General features: G+C 49.0%; 1 protein-coding gene across 2 annotated transcripts in view; it reads left to right on the top strand.

Moving 5' to 3' along the window:
* ACVR2A (activin A receptor type 2A) overlaps positions 1 to 26,142 on the top strand; it is a 54,265-nt gene that overhangs the window by 8,921 nt on the left and 19,202 nt on the right. For both annotated transcript variants that reach the window (XM_044303020.1, XM_044303018.1), the window contains exons 2-3: positions 20,963 to 21,170; positions 23,617 to 23,726. In XM_044303020.1, the coding sequence (XP_044158955.1) occupies positions 20,963 to 21,170; positions 23,617 to 23,726 (318 nt within the window). The remainder of the gene's footprint in view (positions 1 to 20,962; positions 21,171 to 23,616; positions 23,727 to 26,142) is intronic.

Genomic DNA, 26,142 nt, shown 5'->3' with positions numbered 1-26,142 from the left:
TTCTCGAGTTCTTGAAATAACTCCACGTGCAGGGGATGGGTCCTGTTCTCGCAGGTATGACTTCTGCCAGCGTGGGGTCCAGGGGGTCCTAAGTATACACAGAAAGGGTCTGTTCACACTTCAGATGATTTGCGCAGTGCGCCCAAGGGTCAGGCCCATTGTCATTCACTGGGGCTACTCTTCTGTGTTTTCTGCCCCCGATAAGGGCTCATGCACACGGCCGTAGCTTTGGGACGTGTTTTTTGCGGGTCAGACGTGGACCCATTCGCCTCAATGGGGCTGCAAAAGCGACCGTGTGCTGTCCGCCTCCGTAAGTCTGTTCCATGGCCCTGCAAAAAAAATAAATTGAACACGTCCTATTCTTGTCCTTTTTGCAGACAAGAATAGGACATTTCTGCAGGAGAAAAAAAATGGCGGCAGGCTTTCAGCTGGTATCAGTCTTTTTTGCAGATCTGTGATTTGTGGACCGCAGAAACGGACAAGGTTGTGTGCAGGAGACCCGATTGATGTGCTACCTATTTATGCAGTGTTTTTTTTTTTTTTTTTTCTGCTGCTCAGATTTGACGCATGTGAACGGTGGTTTGCGGAAACCTTGTGGCATGTAGATTTTGCCGTTCCCTAAGGGTATATACACATGGTGCGTAACAGGCGCAGATTTTCATGCGGAAAATCTGCAGTGTAAGGCTACATGCACACGAACGTATGTGTTTTGCGGTCTGCCCAAAAAAAAAAAACGGATGTCATCCGTATGCCAACCGTGTTTTTTTGTTTTTTTTTTTGCAGATCCATTTATTTATTTATTTGTATGTGGATTTATATTGACTTAATTGTAGTCTATGTAACTTCCAGATATTTCTGAGCCAAAAAACGAATGTGTTAGGCCCCTATTTACGCACGGGTGCAATGCGTTATGCGAACGCATAGCACGCACACTGAATCCTGACCCATTCATTTCAATGGGTCTGTGCACGAGTGTTATATTTGCCATAGATTTTCAGCCAACCTCTGGAGCTGGCGTTTGTTTTTGTTTTTTGTTTTTTTTTCCAGTGCTAGGAAAAAAAAAACGAGCCGGAGGGCGAAGGATCGCGCTGTTGGCTTTCAACATGGCCAGTCCTTTTGTCGTCCAGGAGATAAAGAGCTGAGCCGAGCATGCATGTGTGTAGGGGGAAGGTCGGGAGGGATAGCTGGCTGAAGAAGGGTTCGGCTGTGTAAAGCCTATGTCCCTGCTCTTCTCCATTCATGTGTGGTCTGATTACCTGAAGGTACATGGGCATAGCCTTCCTCCAGTGATATGTCTGTGTGTGTATGTGTGTGTGTGTGTGTATATATATATATATATATATATATACACATATATACACACACACACACATCTGACGTATGCTTCTGTATAGACATAGTGGCTTTCATCAGTGGCCACAATGGTTAAAAAAAAAAATGTATATTTTTTATTTTCTTTCCAGTGTGCACAGAGCCTTATGGATGGGGAGCTGTGGAAGCGAACATGCTGGGCGTCCTGCTTAAAGGGAACCTACAGATATAAATAGTGTAATGACGGCTTCGTTTTGCTGTCTGTAATAGAAACCGGAAATCTGAGTCGTGGTCCCTGCTCCGTTTGCATAGTGAATCCACTGTCCACAGGAGGGGAGGGCACGGATTGGAAGTTAGACTCGTGTGCAAATCTTTTCTACTGCAAAAATACGAGTACGTGCCACATGATGGCAATCCAAGAGCCCGCTAGACCACCAGCGCATTTCCTGCCGGGATCGGAGAGAAAATTCCGTCCCGGATAGTGAACCCCTTCATTGCTGCAGTCGCACGCGGTTGCAGCTCTGTACGAGGGATGGTGCCCCGTGATGATATTGTGATATAATCGCCGAGGCTGGCGTCACCATGAAGAGCCCCCAGGACCTGGCATAGGTTCCCTGTGCACCCTAACAGGGGACTGTGCATGTGTAAGAGCACACGCGTGATATGCTGGTGTGCAAAAGTACAGCCACGCGACATGTCGAAAACAGTGGTCTGGTCCCCGAGCTGAAAAAAATGGTTAAGGAGTTAATATTTTGTACGTTGGGAATTGGCCACTCATGGCAGTTGCATGCGTGCGTCTGTGTGCACCAGACCTTCCTTCCTCCGTTGATACGGAAAAAGTCAGCTTCCAGGAGAAAACGGCTGTGTGCGTTTGCCCTGAGGGGGTGTCCAGCCTTGAATTGTGGGAATTGCTATTCAAGCAAGTACTCCGAGACAGAGGCATGGCTTCAAAGCGCGCCAGAAGAATTGCAATCGTGGCGCACGTTACATAAAAAGTGAAGGTAGTTGACACACACGCTGCTCGACTTACCCGGCACTGAGATGACGTCCTGCGCTGCGCAGGGAAAGCTGAGGCTGCTGGGTGTTGTAGTATATCAGTGTTGTAGAACCAGTAGATGACTAAATGGATGTGCGGTTAATCACCGTGGAGCGTAGTGAAAGAAAACGTGGCTTTGGATACGGTGACTGGTGCTCTCACAGTAATACGAGCGGACGCGATGTGTGTGCACTGATGTACGAGTCTGTGCATGCACACAGTGACACGAGGCCCCTGTGCTGCCAGTCTAGTGATGGGGATAAGTGCCGTCTGCGGAGACCCCGGAATCTGCATATTGGGCACCCTGTCCTGCAGAACTCCCATTAGGGTACTTTTCACATACTTTTTATTTTTTATTTTATTTTATTAGAAAAAAAATGCTATGTGGATTTTGTGGGGGTTTTCGGGGAATTATGTTAAGCGGTTTTTATTGTACAATTTTATGCAATGGCTTTTTCTTATTAAAAGGCCTAAAGGTATTTCTTCTTGGAAAGTCTGCAGTACCAGCTAAGCAGATGAGGTTTTCCAAATGTCTGCACACTGGGGGATATTTATCAAACTGGTGTAAAGTAGAACTGGCTTAGTTGCCCATAGCAACCAATCGGATTCCACCTTTCATTTTTGACAGCTCCTTTGGAAAATGAAAGGAGGAATCTGAATGGTCGCTATGGGCAACTAAACCAGCTCTACTTTACACCAGTCTGATAAATATCCCCCACTGTGCAGAAGTTTTCCCCCACGGAAATGGACCTGACTAGTCAAATGCTTTTGAGGATTTTGCATTGCAAAGGTTGAGATCGGGGGCAAATCTGGCACAAAATTAACAAGTAACGCGTGCAGGTTTTTGAGCGGAAAAACTGTGTAAACTACGCTGCAGTGTGCCCATGCCCCGAACGTGCCACGTTACAGTCGCTTAAGGGCAATGCAAAAAAAATAAGTGAATTTCATGATTCACTATAGACCTGAATGTGTGATCACGGCCGACATACTGGCGTCACTGGGAATCGGTGTGATGAGGCTAGGAGTCGCGGGTGACGGTGATGAAGCTTTACGATTGTGTGCCGGGTAACGTGTGGTTATTGTAGTTTTTGCTCTCGGGCTGAGATTTTGTGGCTCTGACCACATTTGTACATAGATGGTTTTCTGGTTTCGGCGGTGGGTTAGAAGCTTCCTCTTTCGTCTCCCCCTCACTTAGTGTTACTTCCTGCGCAGCGAGCGTCTTCCTGTTCTGCGTGTGTCGGTTACACTGGTGTGAAATGGCTCGTTTTCACACTGTTTCGGGGCTTGGCAGTTGCGAGATCCTCGGTTTTAAGGTCTCTGAATGTCCTCTGGCCGGTCACCATCACTTCCTTCTCATGCAGCTGCCTGGTTTGTTACAGTCCTTGTCATTAAAGGGGTTCTCCGATGTCTAACTTTAGACAGGTGGCATACGTAAATTAAAACCTTGCCTTTATACTGTCCTCGCTGCTCCCACATCGCCGCACCTGCCGCTCATCGTTCCTGTGGCGCTGCAGCCAATCGCCAGCCTCGGCGTTCAGACATGACCACTGAGGCTGGTGATTGGCTGCAGTGGTCACATGAACTATGAAAGTTATGTCCTCAAAGCAGGCCCAGCGTGGATCGGCACATCAGGCGCTTTAAGGTTTTTATCTATTTATCCGAGAACCACTAGGGAAGTGACATCCTCATGCACGCGGCCGTATCCGTTTTGCAATCCACAAAATCAGTCTACCGTCCATGCGCCATCTGCATTTTTTGCAGACCCGTTGACTTCGATGGGCGAGTGGACTCCATAATAGGACATGTTCTATAATACGGAGGTGGACAGCACATGGATGACAACTGTGGCCTGTCCGTTCCGCAAATTATAGAACAGGGGCCAGCTGTGGTATAACTACAACTCCTAGCATGCATACTTGCCTGGGTGCTCTCTGAACTCCTAAAGAAGTGACTGGGGCATGCTGGGAGTTGTAGTTTCACAACCGCTGGAGTGCCGGAGGTCCTATTGAAGTCAACGGGTCAGCAAAAAAAAATGAGGATGGTATCCGTATTTTGTGGACCCCAAAACGGGTATGGTCGTATGCACGAGGCCTTAAGATAGGCCGATAAGGTGCGATTGGCGAAGGTCTGACCACCGGGACCCCTACCTGTTTTCAGATCAAAGGGGCCATAGCGCCCTCTCATGGGTTGGTACTGCTGTATGAGCACAGCATATGTACGGCCAAGCGGCTGATGGTCAGTATTGGTCCCGGGAGTCCAGCGATCGCACGTGGATTGCCAGGCCTAGAGATGGGCCTTAAGTGTTATATCCCAGAAAACCCTTTAAGGCCGTGTTCACACAACAGTGGATATGTGAGCGCCTTAGCTGTGTCAATGGAAATGAGATGTACCGTTCCCACAATAGGAGCCCGTGCCTTTAAATTCGAGGAGCAGGATTCCCCCGACCTCGCCGCTGCCTGCAGATTTACATTGTGGCTTTGGGCATTTACACGGTTGCTCTACTTTTTATAGGATCTCATTGCCTGTAATTTACAGGAGCAGCTGTCTGACAGTCATAAACCCGTCAAATCGCCCTGTCTTCTTTCAGTTCTGACTGTCTCTTTGGAGCTGTCAGGTCCCTTTGACACGGCTCAGAGGTCTCTCCCCGAGACGATGCAAGCTCCAGTTCCTGGGAATGGCCCTTCTGATTATTAGGTTTTAGTCCTTTGATCCGGATATTGAGGTTATGACCGTCAGTTTCTTTCGCGCTCTCTGACCCTTTGGCGCGGCTTGGAGATCTGTTCATGAGAATGGATCAAACTCTGGTTCTGGGGAATGGCCCTTCAGATTATTAGGTTTTAGTTATTGGAATCTGATCTCCGTAAGTTAGACATGTGGGATATTATGTTCCGTCAGATTTATCCTAGAGATGAGCCGCGCCAGAAGTGGGTGCCACTTATCCTCTTTTTTTAGTGGACGGGCAGGGGAACTGGGACTGTATGTTGTACTGGGAATGTAGTCCTCCAGTCTGCAGGGAGCCTTGTACCGCCATGCTCCCGGGCACGTCGCAGGGGCCCGGTCTCGCTCCCGGGCACGTCGCAGGGGCCCGGTCTCGCTCCCGGGCACGTCGCAGGGGCCCGGTCTCGCTCCCGGGCACGTCGCTCTTTGGGTTGATCATATTATATTTTTACGTCTTGCGTTTCAAACCTCTGTTTCAGCTTTTGATGTTATAAGTGCTGCGCTCTTTTGCAGCCTTCTTTTGAAATGCTCCAGTGCCATGAACTCCCTTTATAATGTCCAGTTTTGTGTCCACAGCTCCCATGCAGACTTTGCAGCGTAGCATACATTTTTATATTACATGCAATGTAAGTAAGCTTTAAATAAATCCCCAATATGTCCATTCATTCTCATGCACACGACTGTATCCAGCTTGCGGTCCAGAAACCACAGATCCTTAAAACACGGATGCGGTCTGTGTGCTGGTTTTTTTTTGTTTTGTTTTTTGCAGGTCCCTTGACTCCTCAAAAGAATACTTGGCTGCAAAATGCAAACCATTAAAGTCAATGGGTCCGCAAAAATGCAGATGAAACACGGACAGTATCTACATCTTGTGGATCACGGTCGTGTGCATGAGGCCTCGCGCTGCGGGATTCCCACTGTGCAGTGCATTGCGGTGTGCACGTTCTGCTATGTCCTGTTTGTCTCCAGCGCCCAGGACTATTGGACAGTGACACAATGCTCTGCAGGTTTGGTACATGTTACTGGAAGGAAAGCGGCAGCCGCTGCCTGTACCGCCACCGCTCTTCCTGAACCTGCAGTTGTCTGTAAAATGCAGGCGTAGTGTCATTTCCTAGATGTTACATGTGGACCTGTAATAAACCCGCACGGTAATAAAGTCACGTTCAAATAATTCGTCCCATTTCCTGGTGTAGTAAATGTGTACCGTTACTATGTGGTTGCATTGTTGGCTCCGGTCACACTGGCTTTTCTATTATTATTATTTTTCAGAAGCCATGACTTCAGTGTGAACAGAGACTGAAGGTAGTTCTGCACCTTAGGGTGCAAACTGCGAATCCAAAACATGGGCACCAGCCGTGTGCTTCCGGGTCTGTGCTTCCGCTCCGCAAAAGATAGTCCACGCCTATCTTTTGCTGCATCTTGCAGATAACTAAGCCATTGAAGTCCGTACCGTGATGTGGGGTGCGCACAGCCGGCGCCTGAATTTTGTGGATCCGCAAAGACTCCTGCACCCCTAAGATGGTTTTCAGAAATCGGTGGGTCCACTGATGTTCACCTAATGTGTAGGGTCACCTTAAGGGCTCATTTTACAATCCTCAAAAAATACAGATGACGTCCATGTGACATCCGTATTGCATCCGTTAGTTTTATTTTTTTGTGCAAAACGGACAAGAATAGGACATGTTCTATCTTTTAGAAAGGCCATGTGTACATATGGAAATGAAATGTACACAGAGTAATTTCTATTTTTATTAATTTTTTTGCTTGCCCATTATGGTTCCTCAAATGGACCGCAGAAAAAAACGGAACGGTCACTGAAAAAAAATACGTTAGTGTGCATGAGTCCTAAGGCTGTGCTCACTCTTGCACCTTTCTCTCCTCTTACAATAACCACCACGGGCACTGCTGATACCAGTGGCACCTGACAAATCCCATTGACTTAAAGGCGTTGTGCAAGAACTGCTTTACCGGACCTTTAAAGGGAAGATGACTTACCTGCTTCCCCGCTCCTTCTGCCGGCCTGCGATGCTCCGCTGGGCTACCATTGGCCACGCCGGAGACCGGTTCCCCTTATGTCATGACAATGGGCAGATGACGCAAGGGGATCCGGTCTCCGCTGCAGCGATGTAAACCTGCATGGTTACATGGAGAGCCTAGCGGACCCAGGAGAAGGACGAGAGCCGGGAAGCAGCGGTTTTCTTTTGCCAGAAATCGTCCGGATCACCCCTGGATGCCATTGCAGTCAGTGGGGCGTCGGAGGTGCAATAGAGGATCCGGCAGGCTGCTGTGCGCCGAAACGGCATGTCTGATCCACAAACGGACATGTGAATGAGGCCTAGTATTTCTCTCACAGCTGAGGGTTTGGTGTAATGTAACGGCGAAATCCGATGTGTATTTTTTCCGTAAAACCTGATGTGGAAAAACTCACCCAAGTAGTGTGAACACGTCCTGATTTACATTACGCCTCCAGCCCACGTCTGCAGGTTGACTTTAGGTGTCCTCCATTTTTCACTCTTCCTTGTAGGAAGGGGTTAAGTTTCCAGCAGAGCAGAACTATCCGTGGCATGTGGATCTGGGTCAGGACCGCCGATAAGTGAGGTAACCCGTACAGGTACGCGGGGAGGGTCCTCTCCGGGACTCTGTCCAGTGAGGCCGCGATGCTCTCGGACTGGTTCCGTGACGTTGTGTAGGGCTCAGTTCACATGCTCACTGCTTTTTTGTTCTGTTCCTTGCTGTACGTGGGTGACTGATTGCATAACTGACAGAAGAAGCGTTTGTCCGTGTAATCCCATCTGCTAAAATAGCTCTGTTGTGAATGCAGCCTGATGGGCGACCCGTACAGCTCGCGCATTTCTGTGCGTTCTTTTACCTGTCGCTGTGATAGACCTAGGGGCAGTAGTAGGATGTCCTAAGGCCACGTTCAGACATGGCGGATTTGTGGTACAGATTCAGAACGTAGTGCAGGAGACAAGGGAGCTGCAAAATCGCATTCACGTGCTTTGGGAAAAATAAGCAAAAATGCTAAAATCTGTGACAATCTGCGGTGACGCTCAGGACATGGCGCAGTAGGTTTTTCTGCTGCGTTTTTTTAAATTCTTTTAACCTGTGTGACCTCAGTAAGGAACAAAACGCACGTAAGGCTCTGTGCATATTGCAGGCTCTCTTACCGTATGATGCTGGCGGATGCCGCTGTATAGGGCTACAATGGGATCGGACACCCGTCTGAGCTATTCCTCATAGCAAAATGAAAATAAATGGGGGAGGGGGGGGCTCTGTGACTACATTTGACTTGCGCTCCGTTTTCCTCACGTACCGCACTGTAATTCCAGTGTAGCATCCAGTGCAACAGATTTAGGGGCAGCCCTTAAAATTTGATGCATCTTTGCCTGTCCATGCGGCAAAAAAATAAATAAAAAATAATTCTAATCTGCTGCAGCTGTGAGCTGGCATGAATTTGCGCTATAATTTGCACAATTTTCTTGCGCCAAAATTTGCGACTTTTGTATGACTGTTTACTGGCATAAAGCAAATGCTAGTTATTGCTCTGTCAGTCCCTGTTCACACTGAGCCAAACTTTTTTTAATGGGAGGCCTAAAAGGGAACCGGTCACCGGGACTTTGTGTATAGGGCTGAGGACATGGGTTGCTAGATGGCCGCTAGCACATCCGCAATACCCAGTCCCCATAGCTCTGTGTGCTTTTATTGTGTAAAAAAAAAAGATTTGATACATATGCAAATTACCCTGCGGTCCGTGGAACGGATCCAGTATCCCTTTAACCCTTTATCCACAATTTTTATCCTCCTATTGCGCACGATGGGGCTCCAAATGCAGTCCAACCTCCAGCTATAAAACACAAATAACGGACACGTTAAGAACAACTTCGACCTTCGTTATAATCGGATATGACTTCTATAAATGTGACTCAATACCGCTTACTCTGTATTCACACCATGCGGTTGTAACGCTCTCAAGGTGAAGATCCGCTTCAGTGTAATGCCTCGTCTCCTCCTCAATATTCCTACTGAATCAATCACGCGAAATCTCAACTGATTTGTGGAGAGGGGCCCCTCTCCACAAAACGCTTGGCCCCTCTCCACAAAATTCTTGGCCCCTGGATTTTCCTTCATCTTCTTTTTAACGGTGCTTTTGTGTTGATTTATTCTCTCTCTAATCTCCATAGTCGTTTCACGGACATACATCAGGCTACAAGGACACCGAATTGTGTAGATCACGTTACGTGGTTGGCATGTATAGTGGCCCCCTAATCCTGTATGTTTGCCCAGTGTACGGATTGTACAAGGTATCGCCTGTAATCATATTGCCACAATTGCAACAACCCAAACATGGGAAATTGCCCATTTTACGTGGAGTTAAATAGCGCTGTCTGTCCAGCTGTGCACTAGATTAACCCTATTAAACTGGCTGATATTAGCGATGTGCTAATGTCAGCAGACCCTAACTAGCCTATTCTTACGGATGCGCCCCTTACTGCACAATTTTTACTTTTAACTTTTATTATATGGTTATTATCCTCGTTGCACCTGCTCCTAGAGGCTCCGTTCGCCCACCTCTTTCAACGCCCTTGTTCACTTGATTGACAGGGCCAGGCCAGCGGTGGTCTCCTCCTGCCGGCGAAATCTCGCACCTGCGCCGTCCCGTTCAGTATTAGGCGCAGTGAGTGAAGGACACACAAAAGCACTGTTAGAAAGAAGATGATGGACAAACCAGGGGCCAAGTGTTTTGTGGAGAGGGGCCAAGCGTTTTGTGGAGAGGGGCCCCTCTCCACAAATCAGTTGAGATTTCGCGTGATTGATTCAGTAGGAATATTGAGGAGGAGACGAGGCATTACACTGAAGCGGATCTTCACCTTGAGAGCGTTACAACCGCATGGTATGAATATTGAGTCCCATTTATAGAAGTCATATCCGATTATAACGAAGGTTGAAGTTATGAAGTTGTTTTTAACGTGTCCGTTATTTGTGGTTTTATAGGTGGAGGTTGGACTGCATTTGGAGCCCCATCGTGCGCAATAGGAGGATAAAAATTGTGGATAAATAAAGGGTTAAATCCACATAGGATAGCCGTCCTGTGATGACCAATATGCCGATTTTGGTTCAATCCGCGGACGCGTTGCGCAATGAGGCTGGTCTCCATGGAGATGGAGAGGCTTCTAACCTCAGGCGGATTTCGGCATGGTCAGGTGGACTGGAGCTACTACATGACGTGATCCCTAGTGAGGCACGTGACGAGGACACGTCACGGCTTTGGAGGAGGGAGACACTAACCTTTGCCGAGCATGCACATTGCGAACAGAGAAACGCCGAGACTGCATACAAGTGCGCGATATGGGGCGTCCAGCTGCAGCCATCCTCCTGAAGGGAATGAATGTTTTTATGTAGGAACACATCTTATTGGTGAACACATTTGAACAGGTGTTAGGGTCCATTCACACGTCCGCAAGTGTTTTGCGGAACTGATCCGGAGCCATTTTGCGGATGTGTGAATGGACCCTTAATCTGATGTAATTAATCATTTCATTGGTATACGGATATGAGCCGGGGATGGAAGGCGCCTTATATACTCTTGTTTTGCACCTATTAAACAGCTTGAGAAAGGCGACCATGTAGCCGAAACGTCGCACTTTACTTGACCTTGTGTACGTCTGATGGACCCTGTGCAAATAAACCTTTTTGGATTGGAGATGCTGCCACCACTGTATGTGGATACTATCCTGACGATAGGTCCTTCATTTATATGGCCAGACAACCCCTTTAAAGCCACGACTGCGCCAAAAAAAAAAAGACATGTCCTTTCTTGACGCTTAGTCCCAAGTGCTCAGGCAGAAGACGCGGCAGATTTAGGCACAGCCTCGTAATAGATTTGTTGCACCTTTCTTCCGTTCAAGGGGGTGAAATCACGTCATTAAAATTGAAAATTCACTGGGTTCTGCCACAGAATTACGGGGTAGATTTTACTTTTTGCAAAATCCACGGTGTGAACAGAGCCATGCTGTTTTTTACCTGCAGCCTTGGGAGAATGGTTTTCCAGGAAACAAAATTTGCTATAACTTTTTTGTTTGTTTATTTGTTTTTGCTGTGCATTTCCAGATGATTTAGCAGTTCAGTGCTGCACTATCCGGATGGCAGGAGTTGTACTCTGTAAGGTCAGTGATGGCGGTGGTTACCGGGACAGTGGATGCTGTCGGCCCTGTCAGCGGTATTATATATAGAGGACATTTTCCCCTCTGGCCTGATGAAGCGGTTTACTGTATGTGAGTCCAGGCTTCCTTCCTCCGTCTGCTGTCTCTATCCCCGGCTCCTCCATGTCTGCCATCAGAGATCGATCAATGGTTTCTATACATATTCAGAGGCTGCCGGAGAGGTAAAGGTGGGACGCATGCAGTATATGAGTGTGATGGGGGGCCCCCTCGGAGTGATGATTGTGATGTGCACATGTTGTTTCATATACTTCACGGCCTCTCTCCAGTAGACGTCAGTCTAGACTCCGTGTCTGCATTCTCCTGCTGCTTTGATCCTTGCTCCCCAGTTCGGAGTATTGCAGATTTGCGTGCTGTTTTAGTGTAACTTTACGCTTTGCTTTGTCTTTCCCCCCACAGCAGGACATTTCAGCTTTAATCTTCGTCCTGTACGGAGGCTAGAGAAGTGATCAGCCGAGCGAAGCTGTGGAAAGGCGAAGGAGTCCATGTAGATGTAGCAGTGTTTAGTGTGCGCAATCTGGCGTCACATTTGTGGTATTGCGTAGGACGGCAGGTAGATGCCGGGGCTTTAATGAGAGAGACCAACTCGGCTCTGCTTTATCCAGAAATCCAAGGGATTGGCTGGGAGGATCGGGCAGAGTGTGGCTTGTATTTTCTTACCTCTTTTGTGGCCCTTGTTGCGCAATCACTATGGCTACCTCGTTGCGCATTCCACTACTTATGATCCTCCGTGTTCTCGGCGGTCGTGTGTTTTTGCGGTGTACAAGGGGTTAACAGTGGTAAACCGTAGCTCCCCATGCGTCCTGGCGTGGCCTCCGATCCCTCAGCACAGGAAAGCCTTGCTTCAGCTCGGAGGAAGCATTTAACCAAAAGACAATGGGATTGACAGCAGAGAGTGTGATAATCGCGACGTCCGGACGGAGATTGGCGGCTCTTATGAAAACCCATTCATAGTTTTGATGCTTCGGGACGGCTGCCTAGCAACCAGAACCTCTGCCAGCGCCAATGTTATCCAGTTCTCCCCATTGGACCGCCGGTCCAGATGTATGGCGGCGCATACTCATACACCGCACTTGGGTTTGTCTCCCCCGACTAATTCTTGGGGAGTTTTTTTGACACTTTGAGCTCCACCAATTGGCAGACAGACGGGGTGGAGCTTCTCTGTCCAACCATTTTTTATTTTTTTTTCTATTGGTGATGAGCGGCACCGTTGTGCCAGGCAGCCCCTTATCACGTGTCAAGGAAAAGCGGTATTCTTTCCAGTACATTAGGGCGGTAATATTCCTGCCCATTCCATGTTTGGTGTCCATCGATATTTTTTGTTCCAGTGTGAAATCAGTTGGTCGCTCGCTTTGGATTGCTTTACGTTAAGCGTGCATGTGTGGTTGCTTTATGGGCACGTATGAAAATTTACCGAAATTTTTAATTGCTTGTTTTCAGGAATATGTGCCGCCTGCCTGTCCATTTTCCGTAATGGCTAGCAGCACCATCTTGTATGTTTTTAGTGGGACTGTTAGCGCACGTGATCTTTCCAGCTGTTGCATTAAAAGGGCATGAGATAAGCAGCTGCCAGGCACCACTAGTCTCGCCTCTTTTCTCGATGTATAATGGAATGGAAGGGTTAAAGTTCACTAATTGTATGTGGGGTGGAAGGGAGGAACTTGGGCTACCCCACGCGTATTAGATTTTTATACTGATGACCGATCCTCCAGAATAGGTCATCAGTATCTGATCGGTGGGGGGCCGACACCTGGGACCCCCACTGACCAGCTGTTTGAGAAGGCACCAACGTTCCTGTGAGCGCCGCTGCCTTCTCCCTGCTCGCCAAGCACAGCGCCGACCATTTGATAGTGGCTGTGCTTGGTATTGCGCTCAGCCCCATTCACTTCTATGGGGCTAAGCTGCGCCTAGGCCACGTGACCGATGAACGTGTCATTACTGGTCTAGGAAAAGCTGGAGAAATGCACAGCATTACGCTGCCTTCTCAAACAGCTGATGGGCGGGGGTCCTGGGTGTCGGACCCTGACCAGAGGATAGTTCATCAGTATTAAAATCTCAGAAAACCCCCTTTAATTTTGATGCATATATACCGTGTGCTGATTGACGTATGCTTGGAGCCTGGAACATCCATGGAGAAGGATAATCCCCTTGGCTAGATTAGAAAAACATAACCCTTTCTTCTGAAACAGCGCCACCCCTGTTCACAGGTTGTGTATGGCATTGCAGCTCACCTCCATTCACATCATTAGAGCAGACCTGCAATACCAGACACAGCCTGCAGACAGGAGCGGCGCTGTTTTTAAGAAGAAAGCAGCCATGTTGATCTAACGGCGGACACCCCTTTAAAGGGGAAGATCGGTTAACAAATCTGCAGACTGTATTCGATGTGACCCGGGTAGCTGTGTTGAGCGTAATTTCTGCACCAGTGACTGGGCGGTCCGTCCGTCCTGATTTACTGGTTTCATGGAGGACGATGCAGGGTGTTTCTGGAAGGAGGTGTGGGCTCCTTCCGCGCAGCAAAACACGTGTGACTCATATTTAACTATGGGTTGTATCCTGCGTGAAGTCACAGAAAGAATGTCGTACGGTGGCGAGCCGGACCGCGCACTGTGTGTGCTCTGCGCCTGCCTAGACCATGGCGTTGTGCTGTAACGTGGCCTGGTTGCCCTGACCAGCATTCCCTTTAAGTGCTGAAAGCTGAAGGCTGATTGGTAGCGGTGGGCGACAGGACCTGATTTTGTATTACGGTAGAGAACGGTATTGGTCACATATGTAATGTGTATAACTCAACGCTAAGATGTGATGATTGACTCCGGTGAGCACCGAACACAGCGCCGTCTATTGAATAGTGGCTGTGCTTGGTATTGCAGCCCAGGGCAATTCACTTGAATAAGACTGAGCTGTGCCTAGGGGCCGCAGCGCCCACCGGAGTCCCATGGCTTCTTCAAATAGCTGATTGGCAGCAGCGCCCCCGTGTCAGACCACCATCAGTCGCCCCCCGTCAGGTGAATAGGGCCCTAAAGCTTATATTGGCACATGAGTTTTCTCCGCTAGTTTACAATGGGACCCTATGTACTGTATGGTATCGGAGGCCTCGGGTTCACCCGCACTTCCCTAAGCACGATGTGAATAGAGCCCTACAAAGGCACTAAATATTCTCTACAGCGCCCCGTGCCCTGCGCCCACGGTGCCCGCAGCTCACAAGCCATTAGAGGGCCCGCAGTGATGACATGATGGAGGTGTAGTGTTTGCACAGGGTGGCCCGTGCAGTGATTAGATATCCTTTCTGGTAAATTTCCCAGTATCGGAGCTTGTGCCAGATATTACAGCTGCTGGCCGAATGCTCACGGGGCTGACACCTATCCCTCCCCACCCCCTCCCCATAAACTTGCACATTCGGCTCAGCCAAGCATAAGGTGAAGGGAACCAAGCCGCTTCCAAAGACCTTAACATGTCTGGTCCTCCTTTCCCCTATTATCTGTTGGGGCAGAGTCTGGACACCCTCCCATACCGAGTAGATGGGTTTAATGGGGTTCTCCAAATAGTAGAGAACGGGGGGTATGGTAGGTGCAACACCTCCCCCAGGACATGTGCCACCATAAGATAATCACATATGCCACTCATGGACTCTCATACTCTGTCTCACTGCACATGGTGCTGCATATAGGCCAACATAAGGGGTTCTCAAGGACTACATAAATGGCTGCTGTCTCCCAAAAACAGCACCAGCCCTGTCCACAGGTTGCAGCTCAGTTCCATTGAAGTGAATGCGGCTGAGCTGTAATACCACACACGACCTGTGAACAGGGGTGGTGCTGTTTTTGGTAGTCCCAGAGAACCCCTTTAACTTATGTTTTCCTAGATGCAGTGAGGCAGAGTATGAGAGCCTGTGGGTGGCACATGTCCTGACTGTTACTGCAGGGGCATACATCGGGGATGGGGGGGTTATACCTACCATACCCCCCCCCCCCCCCTGTTCTCTATTTCCGTCTCTTTCTATGCACTCCTATGGGCAGGGCTTGTACATTTTACCTCTCGCCCATCCCTGTTCAGAAGACGTTTGCAGATGCTGCTGGGGAGCGCAGGCAGCACCAGCGCAGGTGGCACGCTCTTGGCACGCTCTTCTGAGGGCTGTCGCTGCCTCCTTTGCAGTTATAACAACCTCTTGGCTTTGGTCTCTTTGCTGTGACCCCGGATGAACCGAGCTGCTGGGGTGTGTTATATCTATAGTAACTGATTGTGAAGTGATTGATGAAGCTCCTGGCCGCTGCCAGGGCAGCCCGTCCTTATGTATTAATAACCGGAGTTGGGCGCGGTGGGGGAGGGGGGGTATGGAGGAGCTTGATTAAAGCACCATATACCATCCAGCGCTGTGCTGCTATTATGGAGCTCCCTCCAGGCTTCTTATAATCTGATGTTCGAGGCTGGCGTCACACATAAAAGGTCTGGGAGGGGGCGCCCCTCGGAGGCCGGGGATGCAGCTATCCTCCTCAGCTTGGATGTTGCTTCCTTAGTGGAACCTTGCAGTAGTCAAAAGGTTTTTTTCCAATATATTGGTGAATCTCCCCAGAGGCCACATGTTATTTTAATGTGCGCCTCCTGCTATAGGCCTCATGCACACGACCGTTGTCCTGGTCCACATCCGAGCCGTCGTTTTTGCGGCTCGGGTACGGACCCATTCACTTCAGTGGGGCCGCAAAAGATGTGGACAGCACTCCGTGTGCTGTCCGCATCCGTTGCTCTGCTCCATGGCCCCCGTTTTGTAGATAAGAATAGGCACATGGGCGGCTTCTGTGTTTTGCGGATTTGGAATTTGCGGATCGCAAAAAAACGGACCGGTCATGTGCATGAGGCCATATAGTAAAATGACCAAATACCAGGGGTATTTGGGCGGTCACTGCCCATGCTTTTATACACGGTTGCAGACAGCGTTTACAGCGTTTAGTAAGCCCCCTAAGCTCCCCCTAGTGATGGCTGCTGGAAGCCGGATTTTTATCATTTTCAGGCAGCATTCACATGACTGTATCCGTCTTGTGGCCCATAAATTGTGGATCTGCAAAACGTGGCCATGTGCATTCCTGCTTTCTGCCACGTCCTGCACTTCGTTAGAAATGCCTATTCTTGTCCACAAAATAGACAAGAATAGGACGTGTTTTTTTTTTTTTTTTTTCAGGGACACGGAAATGACATACAGATGCCGCCCTATCGAATGCATACTCATCTGATCTGCAAGAAATGCGGATTGGATGCGGACCTAAGATACGCTTGTGTGAATGCCCCCTAAAGTGGTTTTCTGATCAGTGGGGGTCCGGCAACATTGCTGAGCTGCACATGACTCTGTGGCATCTTCCTTAGCATGTGCCACGTCTGTCAGTCGCAGGTCTTTCTGGAACACAAATGAATGGGACTAAGCTACAGTACCCAGCACAGGCATTATACAGTGTGCTTACTGTACCAATAGGGGTTGTCCCACACCAAAAAAATTCTACAGTTTTCAAACCAGCACCTGGATCTAAATACTTTTGTATTTGCATGTAATTAAAAATGCATCATAGCCACCTGCTTATTTTCTTATTTCTTTGTCCGGCTCCCTGAGATGGCCGCACATGCTCAGTTCCATCCTTCAACTGCCTCCTGGGCTGTGATAGGGAGAGAGCTGCAGCAAAAAGGACACGCCCCCTATGCTGCAGCAGAAAGGACACGCCCCCTATGCTGCAGCATGGGATACTCCCCTTGAGCTGTCAGCTGTCCAGCTCACTGAGATGGCCACACATGCTCAGTTTCATCCCTCAACTGCCTCCTGAGTTGTGATAGGTAGAGCATGGACACGCCTCCTGAGCTGCAGCAGAAAAGGCACTCCCCTTTATTGAACAGGGAGCTCTCGGGATCCATGTGAGGTACAGGGCTGGTTATAGCTTTGTTAGAATTAAGCTTTCATTTACTATATGACGTCCGATTTAAATTTTTTACTTTAGTCATGGGATAACCCCTTTAACCAATTACAGCCGACCATTTAAACAGCCAATTGGTGGGGGTATGACTCCTGGCACCCTGCCTATCAGTTATTGGTCACCTGTACCTGGGATAGATCATCAGTATTTATCTCCCAGTAAAAAACTCTTGCACGTCCATTTATACAGGTGGTTGCACGTGCTCAGTTCCTTCCTTTAACTGCAACTGGTCACACCTGGTATTAGAAACTGTGACCGTTACAGGGAGAGAGCTGTATCGGAAGGAAAACGCTCCCTGAGCTGTGATAGGGCGAGAGCTGCAGCAGAAAGGACACGCCTCCTGAGCTGTGATAGGGTGAGAGCTGCAGCAGACAGGACACACCTCCTAAGCTGTGATGTGGAGAGAGCTGCAGCAGAAAGGACACTCCTCCTGAGCTGTGATAGGGTGAGAGCTGCAGCAGACAGGACACACCTCCTGAGCTGTGATGGGGAGAGAGCTGCTGCAGACAGGACACACCTCCTGAGCTGTGATAGGGTGAGAGCTGCAGCAGACAGGACACACCTCCTGAGCTGTGATGTGGAGAGAGCTGCAGCAGAAAGGACACGCCTCCTGAGCTGTGATGGGGAGAGAGCTGCAGCAGACAGGACACACCTCCTGAGCTGTGATGGGGAGAGAGCTGCAGCAGACAGGACACACCTCCTGAGCTGTGATGGGGAGAGAGCTGCAGCGGAAAGGACACGCCTCCTGAGCTGTGATGGGGAGAGAGCTGCAGCAGAAAGGACACGCCTCCTGAGCTGTGAAAGAGCAAGATCGCAGGCGCGCTCGGGAAATGCAGATGCGGAGACCACATAGTGTGCTCTCTCCGCATCTTTTCCAGCCCCAATAGAGAATGAATAGTTCCGCACCCGTTCCGGATAAATGTGTAACGGATGCGGACCCATTCTACGGACGTCTGAATGGAGCCTTAGAAAGAGACTGCCACGTCCTGTGTGATGTCCGATTTTCATTAGTTTGCCACAATCATGGGAGAACCCTTTTCCAGGGCAGTGCCTCCCTTGCTTTGCCAGTCTGACCTCTTGCATCTGCAGCGTGACCTTTCCTAATCTTCACTCCCTGGTCTTTAACCTTCAGAGGTTGCAGCTAAACCTCTCACTGGGAATGACTGGAATGCGCACGCCGGTAACTGGAGGCTTTTCTGCTCCTCGCCCGGTGATGCATTCACGTTGGAGGGAATATAGGTCATTCCATCCTATAGAACATCAACTTATTCCATACGGCACAGCAAGGAGGCACTAATGATGGGTTGTGGATTTTGAATGGCGCCTCAAATTACTTCTGGTAAAACTAGTTGGAATTACACGTGCTCCATTATGACTGGTCGAAAGTGTGACTTCCACGGAGGGGGCATAGACTTATCTCAAGGATTTGGGGGTTTTCTCCTTGGGATAAGGCAAAGTTTTTACCTAACTGGGCAAGAATCTGGCTGTGTGGATGGGAGGACTCCATTCAGTATGTAGGACCCCTGTGATCATCATATTGTAAGGTGAATATTGGCCAAACCCCCCGACTTCAACAGGACCGTCCGTCTCGGTATAGGGGTCTCCTGCCTCTACAGGCGGAAATGAGGATCGGGCATGTTGGTTCTTACTGGAGAGCTGCTAAAGGTGTCAGTGGCTTATTCACCTCTCGCATGCATGCGGTGGCTGATGGCCATCTAAGATTTTATTACCAGGCACAGTGCCATACATACTTAAACAGCAGATCATTGTGGTGCCCATGCCACTCCTGACTATAGGCCGTCCTTTAAAATTCTGGGAAACCCCTTTAACTCTCCAAATAGGTCAATACCCAGCTGATGGGTCTGCAGTTAAAGGAGTTGTCTCCTCACAGACAATGGAGGCATATCGCTAGGCTATGCCGCCATTGTCTTATAGGTCCTCTGGGCCCCCCACCTAGATCGAGAAAGGTGCCCCGAAAGTGTTGGTGGGTGTACTGCACATAGGCAGCCGCCCTCCATTCCTTTTCTATGGGGCTGCCAAAAATAGCCGAGCACTGGCTTGGGTTTTTCCGTCGGGCCCATAGAGGTGAATGGGATCGTTGGCGGTCATGCGAGGTGCGCTCCCATTCACTTCTATGGGGATCGCGCTTGGTAGTGGCCGGACCCGCGTTTATAAGACAATGGGCGCATATCCTTTAATAGGGGTGCACCGAAATTTCGGCGGCCGAAAATGCACCTAATCTGTTTCTGCCGATATTTTTACATATCGGCCGGAAATAGCGGGGAGGGACTGGGAGGAGGAGCTGGGGCCGGTGCGTTCACTGTGCTCCGCCCCCCAGCTCCAGTAGTTATAAAATGTGTACAATTAATAAGGATTCTATTCAGGAGGCCCCCTCTGCAGTAGAACATTCAATACAGCCACATCCTACTCACAGGGCTGTTATCTTAATGCTGGCCGGCCGGGCAGACGAGCGGCAGCGTCACGACTGACGTCACATGCCTGCGCCGCCTCCTTCATTCAGAAAGTAGGCCGGGCACGTGACGTCAGTTGTGACGCTGCCGCTCGTCTGCCCGGCCGGCCAGCACAGCCCTGTGAGTAGGATGTGGCTGTATTGAATGTAATACTGCAGAGGGGCCTCATGAATAGAATCCGTATTAATTGTACAACATTTTATAACTACTGGAGCTGGGGGCCGGAGCACAGTGAACGCACCGGCCCCCAGCATCTCCTCCCAGTCCCTCCCCGCTATTTTCTATTAATTGTACAATGGGGGGGGGGGGCTGTGGATGGCACTGTTATGGGGTGGGTGGGGGTCTGTGGATGGCACTGTTATGGGGTGGGTGGGGGTCTGTGGATGGCACTGTTATGGGGTGGGTGGGGGTCTGTGGATGGCACTGTTATGGGGTGGGTGGGGGGTCTGTGGATGGCACTGTTATGGGGTGGGTGGGGGTCTGTGGATGGCACTGTTATGAGGTGGGGGGGTCTGTGGATGGCACTGTTATGAGGTGGGGGGTCTGTGGATGGCACTGTTATGGGGTGGGTGGGGGTCTGTGGATGGCACTGTTATGGGGTGGGTGGGGGTCTGTGGATGGCACTGTTATGGGGTGGGGGGTCTTTTAAAAGTATTTGGGCAAAAAGGCAGTTTCGGTTTCGGTCAAGGGGTATCCTGAATTTTCGGTTTCGGACCAGAATTTTCATTTCGGTGCACCCCTATCCTTTAAGCACTGAATTGAGACCCATTGCTTCTTATGGACTATCTATAGGGGTTGTCGGTCTAAAAAAAAAAAAAAAAAATCTATATTTGAATATCCTATTAGGGAATTAATTAATTAATGCGGGGCATCCTCTGTTCACGATCTTCAGAGCCGTTATACAGGGAGCGTCCCTCGCTCTGGAGGGCCACACGTTACACTAACAGCCCATTGATTTCACTGAGAGTTGTGTAATGCTTCATGTTCCCTGTGGTGGCGCTGCAGAGTAATCTGGCACCTGCTTCCAAATGCCCCATAGATGTGAAACCGTGGCACGTGGACGGGGAAGCAAGGATTTGCCAATCTTGGGATCATCCTTACCTAGCCATAATTGGCCACATAGGATAATCCTCCTGGTAGAACCGGTTCAGTATTTGCATTCACTGGGTCATAAACTATGATGGAAAGAGAGGCCTGTAGACTGGTGCGTGTGTTAACCCTTCTGTATCCTGATCCTTCTCCGTTTTTCGTTCCCAGGAGCCATATTGGGGAGATCGGAGACCCAGGAGTGTATCTTCTATAACACCAGCTGGGAGAAGGATAAGACGAATCATAGCGGCATCGAGCGCTGTCTGGGAGACAACGACAAGAGGAAGCATTGCTTCGCCACGTGGAAGAATAACTCCGGCTCTATAGAAATCCTGAAGCAAGGCTGCTGGTTGGACGATGTCAATTGTTATGACAGGTACGGAAACAATCCAGCGGTCCTGTGACATTATATATTATACCCAAGTGGCAGGGACTGGCCGAGGAGCGTTCCTTCCCGACAGTCGGCTGCTCGTTCAGTGAAGGAGACCGCTGTATTTACATGAAGCGATCACCTCCACAGTATGAGGACGAGGGATCACTATAGCCATCGCTCGTCCCCATACAGAATCCTTGTTTCTGGGCAGCAGATCACTTTTTAGACTGCACGATCTGCTGCCCAGAAACAGTCATTTACATGCCTGATCGAACGACCCGGTCATTCGATGAAAGAGCGTTTTGACCGTTTGTCTGGTGACTGGTAGATTGTTGGGAGCGAACATTCATTCCCGATAATCTGCCCGAATAGAGGGCTGCGTAAATCCACCTTAAGGTTACACTTAAACTGCCGTAACTTTTTATTCTTGTCCAAGATGAGGACTCATGCACCTGACCGTAGTTTTTGTCCGCATCCGATCCGCGATTTTGGCAGGTCCGATGCGGACCTATTCACTTCAGTGGGGCCGCTAAAGATTCAGACAGCATTCCTTGTGCTGTCCTCCTCCATATGTCCATTCCGCCTCCCCATGTTCTATTCTTGTCTGTTTAATGGACAAGGATAGGACTGTTCTATAGGGGGGGGGACATTGCGCAAAATGCGGAATGCACACGGCCGGTATCCGTGTTTTTCAGGTCCCCCCATTTGTGCGCCGTAAAACAGGCTACGGCCATGTGCATGACCCCTTTAGAAAAACATAGCTTAAGAGAAAAAAAAGGGGTTTTGTGTGCAGTTTCTGAACGTTTTTCTTTTAAAAGTTGCAGTCCCAAAAAACGGGGAGTAAATCCGTTCTCCCTATAAAATATGAACAGTACACACAAAAGTACGGGTCCGCGCTATATGTCTTAGAGGACTGTAGACAAGCGGCTTCTCTTCCAGGGGCCGTTCCTTTTTAATCCCTGGCTTCCAACCTCTTCAGTCACTGAACCAACCGGCAGCAGAAACCTTTTTTTGCGATGTTGAAAGTAATGATCTTAGACAAAAAAGGTTTCTGCTGCCGGTTGGTTCAGTGACTGAAGAGGTTGGAAGCCCCTGGAAGAGTAACTGCTTGTGAACAGTCCTCTATCGAAGAGACACCTAGCGCGGACCCTTAGAAAAACATGTCCGCTTTCCATGGTTTGTGTCTGGTACTGCCGCTCTGCTCCATCTTCTAGTCCTGGAGAAGCCCTTTAAAGAATTACTTCCATCCTAGATATGCATGAAATGTCTGCAGGATATGTCGTAAATGTTTGCTAGGTGGGGGTCCCAGAGGTGGAACCCACATCTAGCAGTCTCCAAAACAGAGGCGGCTACTCATGCACGCCTCTCCCCATTCACTTCTGTAGTGCTCGGCTATTTTTGCAACTCCCACAGAAGTGAATGGAGAGAGCCATCATGTAAGGTGAGAATACCCCTTTCGTTTTGGTGGCAGGAGTTACCCATTTAGGATGAAAGAGATGTTCCAACAATAGAAGGTTCTGGCACTCTGTTAGGATGCACCATAACTTACTGAATGGTGGGGTCTGACCAGGGATCCCACTAGTAAAGCACAGCACTTCTCCTGAGCAGCTGCTGCGCAGGAAAGGCAACTCCATCATTGAAAGGAGCAGACCTTGGAGATGATGGCTCTTTAAAGGGGTTGTCTGGGTTCAGAGCTGAATCGTGCAGGGCAAAGGCATTTTCAGGAGATCCGGTGACGTATCAGGCTCTCCTTAGGGCTGCCAGGTGGAGACTTCCGCCCAGCAGTGAGCCCAGTGACGACACCGGCACTGATGTGCAGGCTTTAGCGCTGCCCTAGCCTGTAAAACAGCTAGGGCAGCGCTAAAACCATCAGAGCTGGTGACGTCACTGAACACACTGCCGGGCAGAAGCCTCCGCCCGGCAGTGTGTTGTTGCAAATAAAAAAAGCCCTTGCCCTGTGCAGGACAAGGGAGAGCATCAGAGCATAAAATGCTCCGATGCTAACATCAGAGTGCCTGCCTGGATGAAAATATGGGTATGTCCGTGTTCGGCCCTTTATTTTTATTTTTTTTTATTTTTTTACCAGTTCAAAATAGATACTGATTCTAATTTTCTTTTGTTATGTTATTTTCTTTTGTACACTTTTTTTTTTTTTTTTTTTTTGTCTGTGCACGATTATGGGGGTAGGCAGTCATTTTGCCGCTGTTAACAGCATTCAGAGGTTTTCTTTACAGAAGGCACGTGGACCATTGGAAACTGTGTAGACTGGAGATGTTCATTGACTTCTACGGGAGAGTGTTGTGGGCATGACCTGTACAGAGGTCATTGTGCGGGGAGTGGAAAGAGGCAAGCTGCAGCTGTCATCCATAGGGGACTCTTCTGGGAAAGCTGTGGAATTATTTCACTTATAAATAAAATAATTGATATCCTTTTTTTTTCCATCCCCCAGGGTCGACTGCATGGAGAGAAAGGAGAACCCGGATGTGTTTTTCTGTTGTTGTGAAGGCAGCATTTGTAATGAACGATTCTTCCACTCCCCGGAGATTGAGGTCACTCACCGTAAGTCGTCACCTTGTGTCCCTCGTTTCCTGCGTGTGCGGTGTAACATTAAAGGGGATTTCCTGCTTTATGTAAATGAAAAAAAGAAATAATCTGCTAGTAACTGTTGTTCCAGATCCTCACAGTTTGCAAAATTTCTTCTTCCCGTCAATGAATGGAAATATTCATGTCCTGATGGCTGATGGCCTGTCCTCATCATGTACGTCTGACGCAAGTGCACAGATCTCTTTAAGGTCTTAATGAGTGGATATGAGGGGCACACCTACAAATGAAAATCACATGGACCACCAGCCAATACGTATGTGTAACTCATTATTTATTAACACCACACTATAAAATAAGGTGAGGATCCTCAATGATCACATTAAAACATGCACATTTGCTAAAAACATAAAACCACATAGAGAGACTTGTATAATAATAAGTACCTTGAATTTCCGGAAGCGCTTTTTGCACAGCGGACAGAAAGAAACACAAGTTTTGTTGTGTCTGGATTAGGGCTGCAGCTAACGATTATTTGAATAATCGATTAGTTGCTGATTAATTTCTACGATTAATCGGCAAAAACGACAAAATTACAAAACAGAGAGGTTTATATGATCTTACTTGAAAAAATATGTTCAAAGGCCATATTAAAACAAATTGTGGACGACACTATTATGGGGGATCTGTGGACGACACTTATGGGGGATCTGTGGACGACACTTATGGGGGATCTGTGGACGACACTTATGGGGGATCTGTGGACGACACTTATGGGGGATCTGTGGACGACACTTATGGGGGATCTGTGGACGACACTTATGGGGGATCTGTGGACGGCGCAGTTATGGAGAGGGGGATCTGTGGGCGGCGCAGTTATGGAGAGGGGGATCTGTGGGCGGCGCAGTTATGGAGAGGGGGATCTGTGGGCGGCGCAGTTATGGAGAGGGGGATCTGTGGATGGTGCTGTTATGGAGAGGGATCTGTGGGTGGCGCTGTTATGGAGAGGGGGATCTGTGGACGGCGCAGTTATGGAGAGGGGGATCTGTGGGCGGCGCAGTTATGGAGAGGGGGATCTGTGGGCGGCGCAGTTATGGAGAGGGGGATCTGTGGACGGCGCAGTTATGGAGAGGGGGATCTGTGGACGGCGCAGTTATGGAGAGGGGGATATGTGCACTGTTATGGGCATAACAGTGCACAGATCCCTTTCCTCATAACAGTGCACAGATCCCCCCTCCTCCCCATAGCAGTGCCATACACAGACCCCCCTCCCCATAGCAGTGCCATAGACAGATCCTCCCCCCTCCCCATAACAGCCCCGGCCCCGATGCTTATAAGTCGGACTAATCACGTCTGCATCTTTATTTTACCTTTTTACAATGACGCTCCTGTAACAGCCAGGCAGAGCGGACGGCGGCGTAACGTCACTCACTCACGTGACACACCTGCTCCGCCCACCTCATGAATGAAGGAGGCGGAGCAGGCGTGTCACGTGAGTGAGTGACGTTACGCCGCCGTCCGCTCTGCCTGGCTGTTACAGGAGCGTCATTGTAAAAAGGTAAAATAAAGATGCAGCGACCGCCCGCCCGCATAGCAACGAATCGGCGATTATTCGATAACTGGATTCCTCGACAACGAATCCAGTTATCGAATATAATCGATTACATCGATTAATCGTTGCAGCCCTAGTCTGGATCAAAAGACACCAAGCAACACCGAACAGCACATCGGGTCCTGACTACCTTCGACCCCGGCGTCTAAACTTATTGTTTTTCCTGCCTCGGCAATCTACTCACCTGCTTAAAAGAGCGGACCGGAGCCTAGACCATCGATGCTGCAACACGTGGGACGCCACGCCAAGCACGAGTGATCGGTCACTCCATCGCATCAGAACAGTGAGTAGTGTGTTCACACACAGTGCGGTTTAGCAGCAGACTAAGTGACACACGCTGTGAAGATAACCTATGACCAAGACTGTCTATGCCTTTTTAAATATTGGCTACAGCCTGAACTTTCAGGTCCAAATAGAGACATTGCGCATCAGACCCCGTGCATCTGAATCATTTCAACGTTTGTACACATAGACGAACACGATACGATCTAGTCTGTATAAAGCCACCATCCATCAGTGACAGTGCTACTTATTATTATAGAAGTCTCTCTATGTGGTTTTATGTTTTTAGCAAATGTGCATGTTTTATTGTGATCATTGAGGATCCTCACCTTATTTTATAGTGTGGTATTAATAAATAATGAGTTACACATACGTATTGGCTGGTGGTCCATGTGATTTTCATTTGTAGGTGTGCCCCTCATATCCACTCATTCAGTCTATTTACTCCAAAAGATTGGGGATATCTTTTTCAGGGGGAGCACCCATTCCTTGTTATTGGAGGGTGAGCCAATCCAATTATCTAAGGTCTTATTCACACGT

The sequence above is a fragment of the Bufo gargarizans genome, chromosome 8 (genome assembly GCF_014858855.1).
Source record: "Bufo gargarizans isolate SCDJY-AF-19 chromosome 8, ASM1485885v1, whole genome shotgun sequence".
NCBI lineage: Eukaryota > Metazoa > Chordata > Amphibia > Anura > Bufonidae > Bufo > Bufo gargarizans.
Note: the sequence above shows the minus strand (reverse complement) of the source record. Positions and strands in the feature narration are given on the sequence as shown.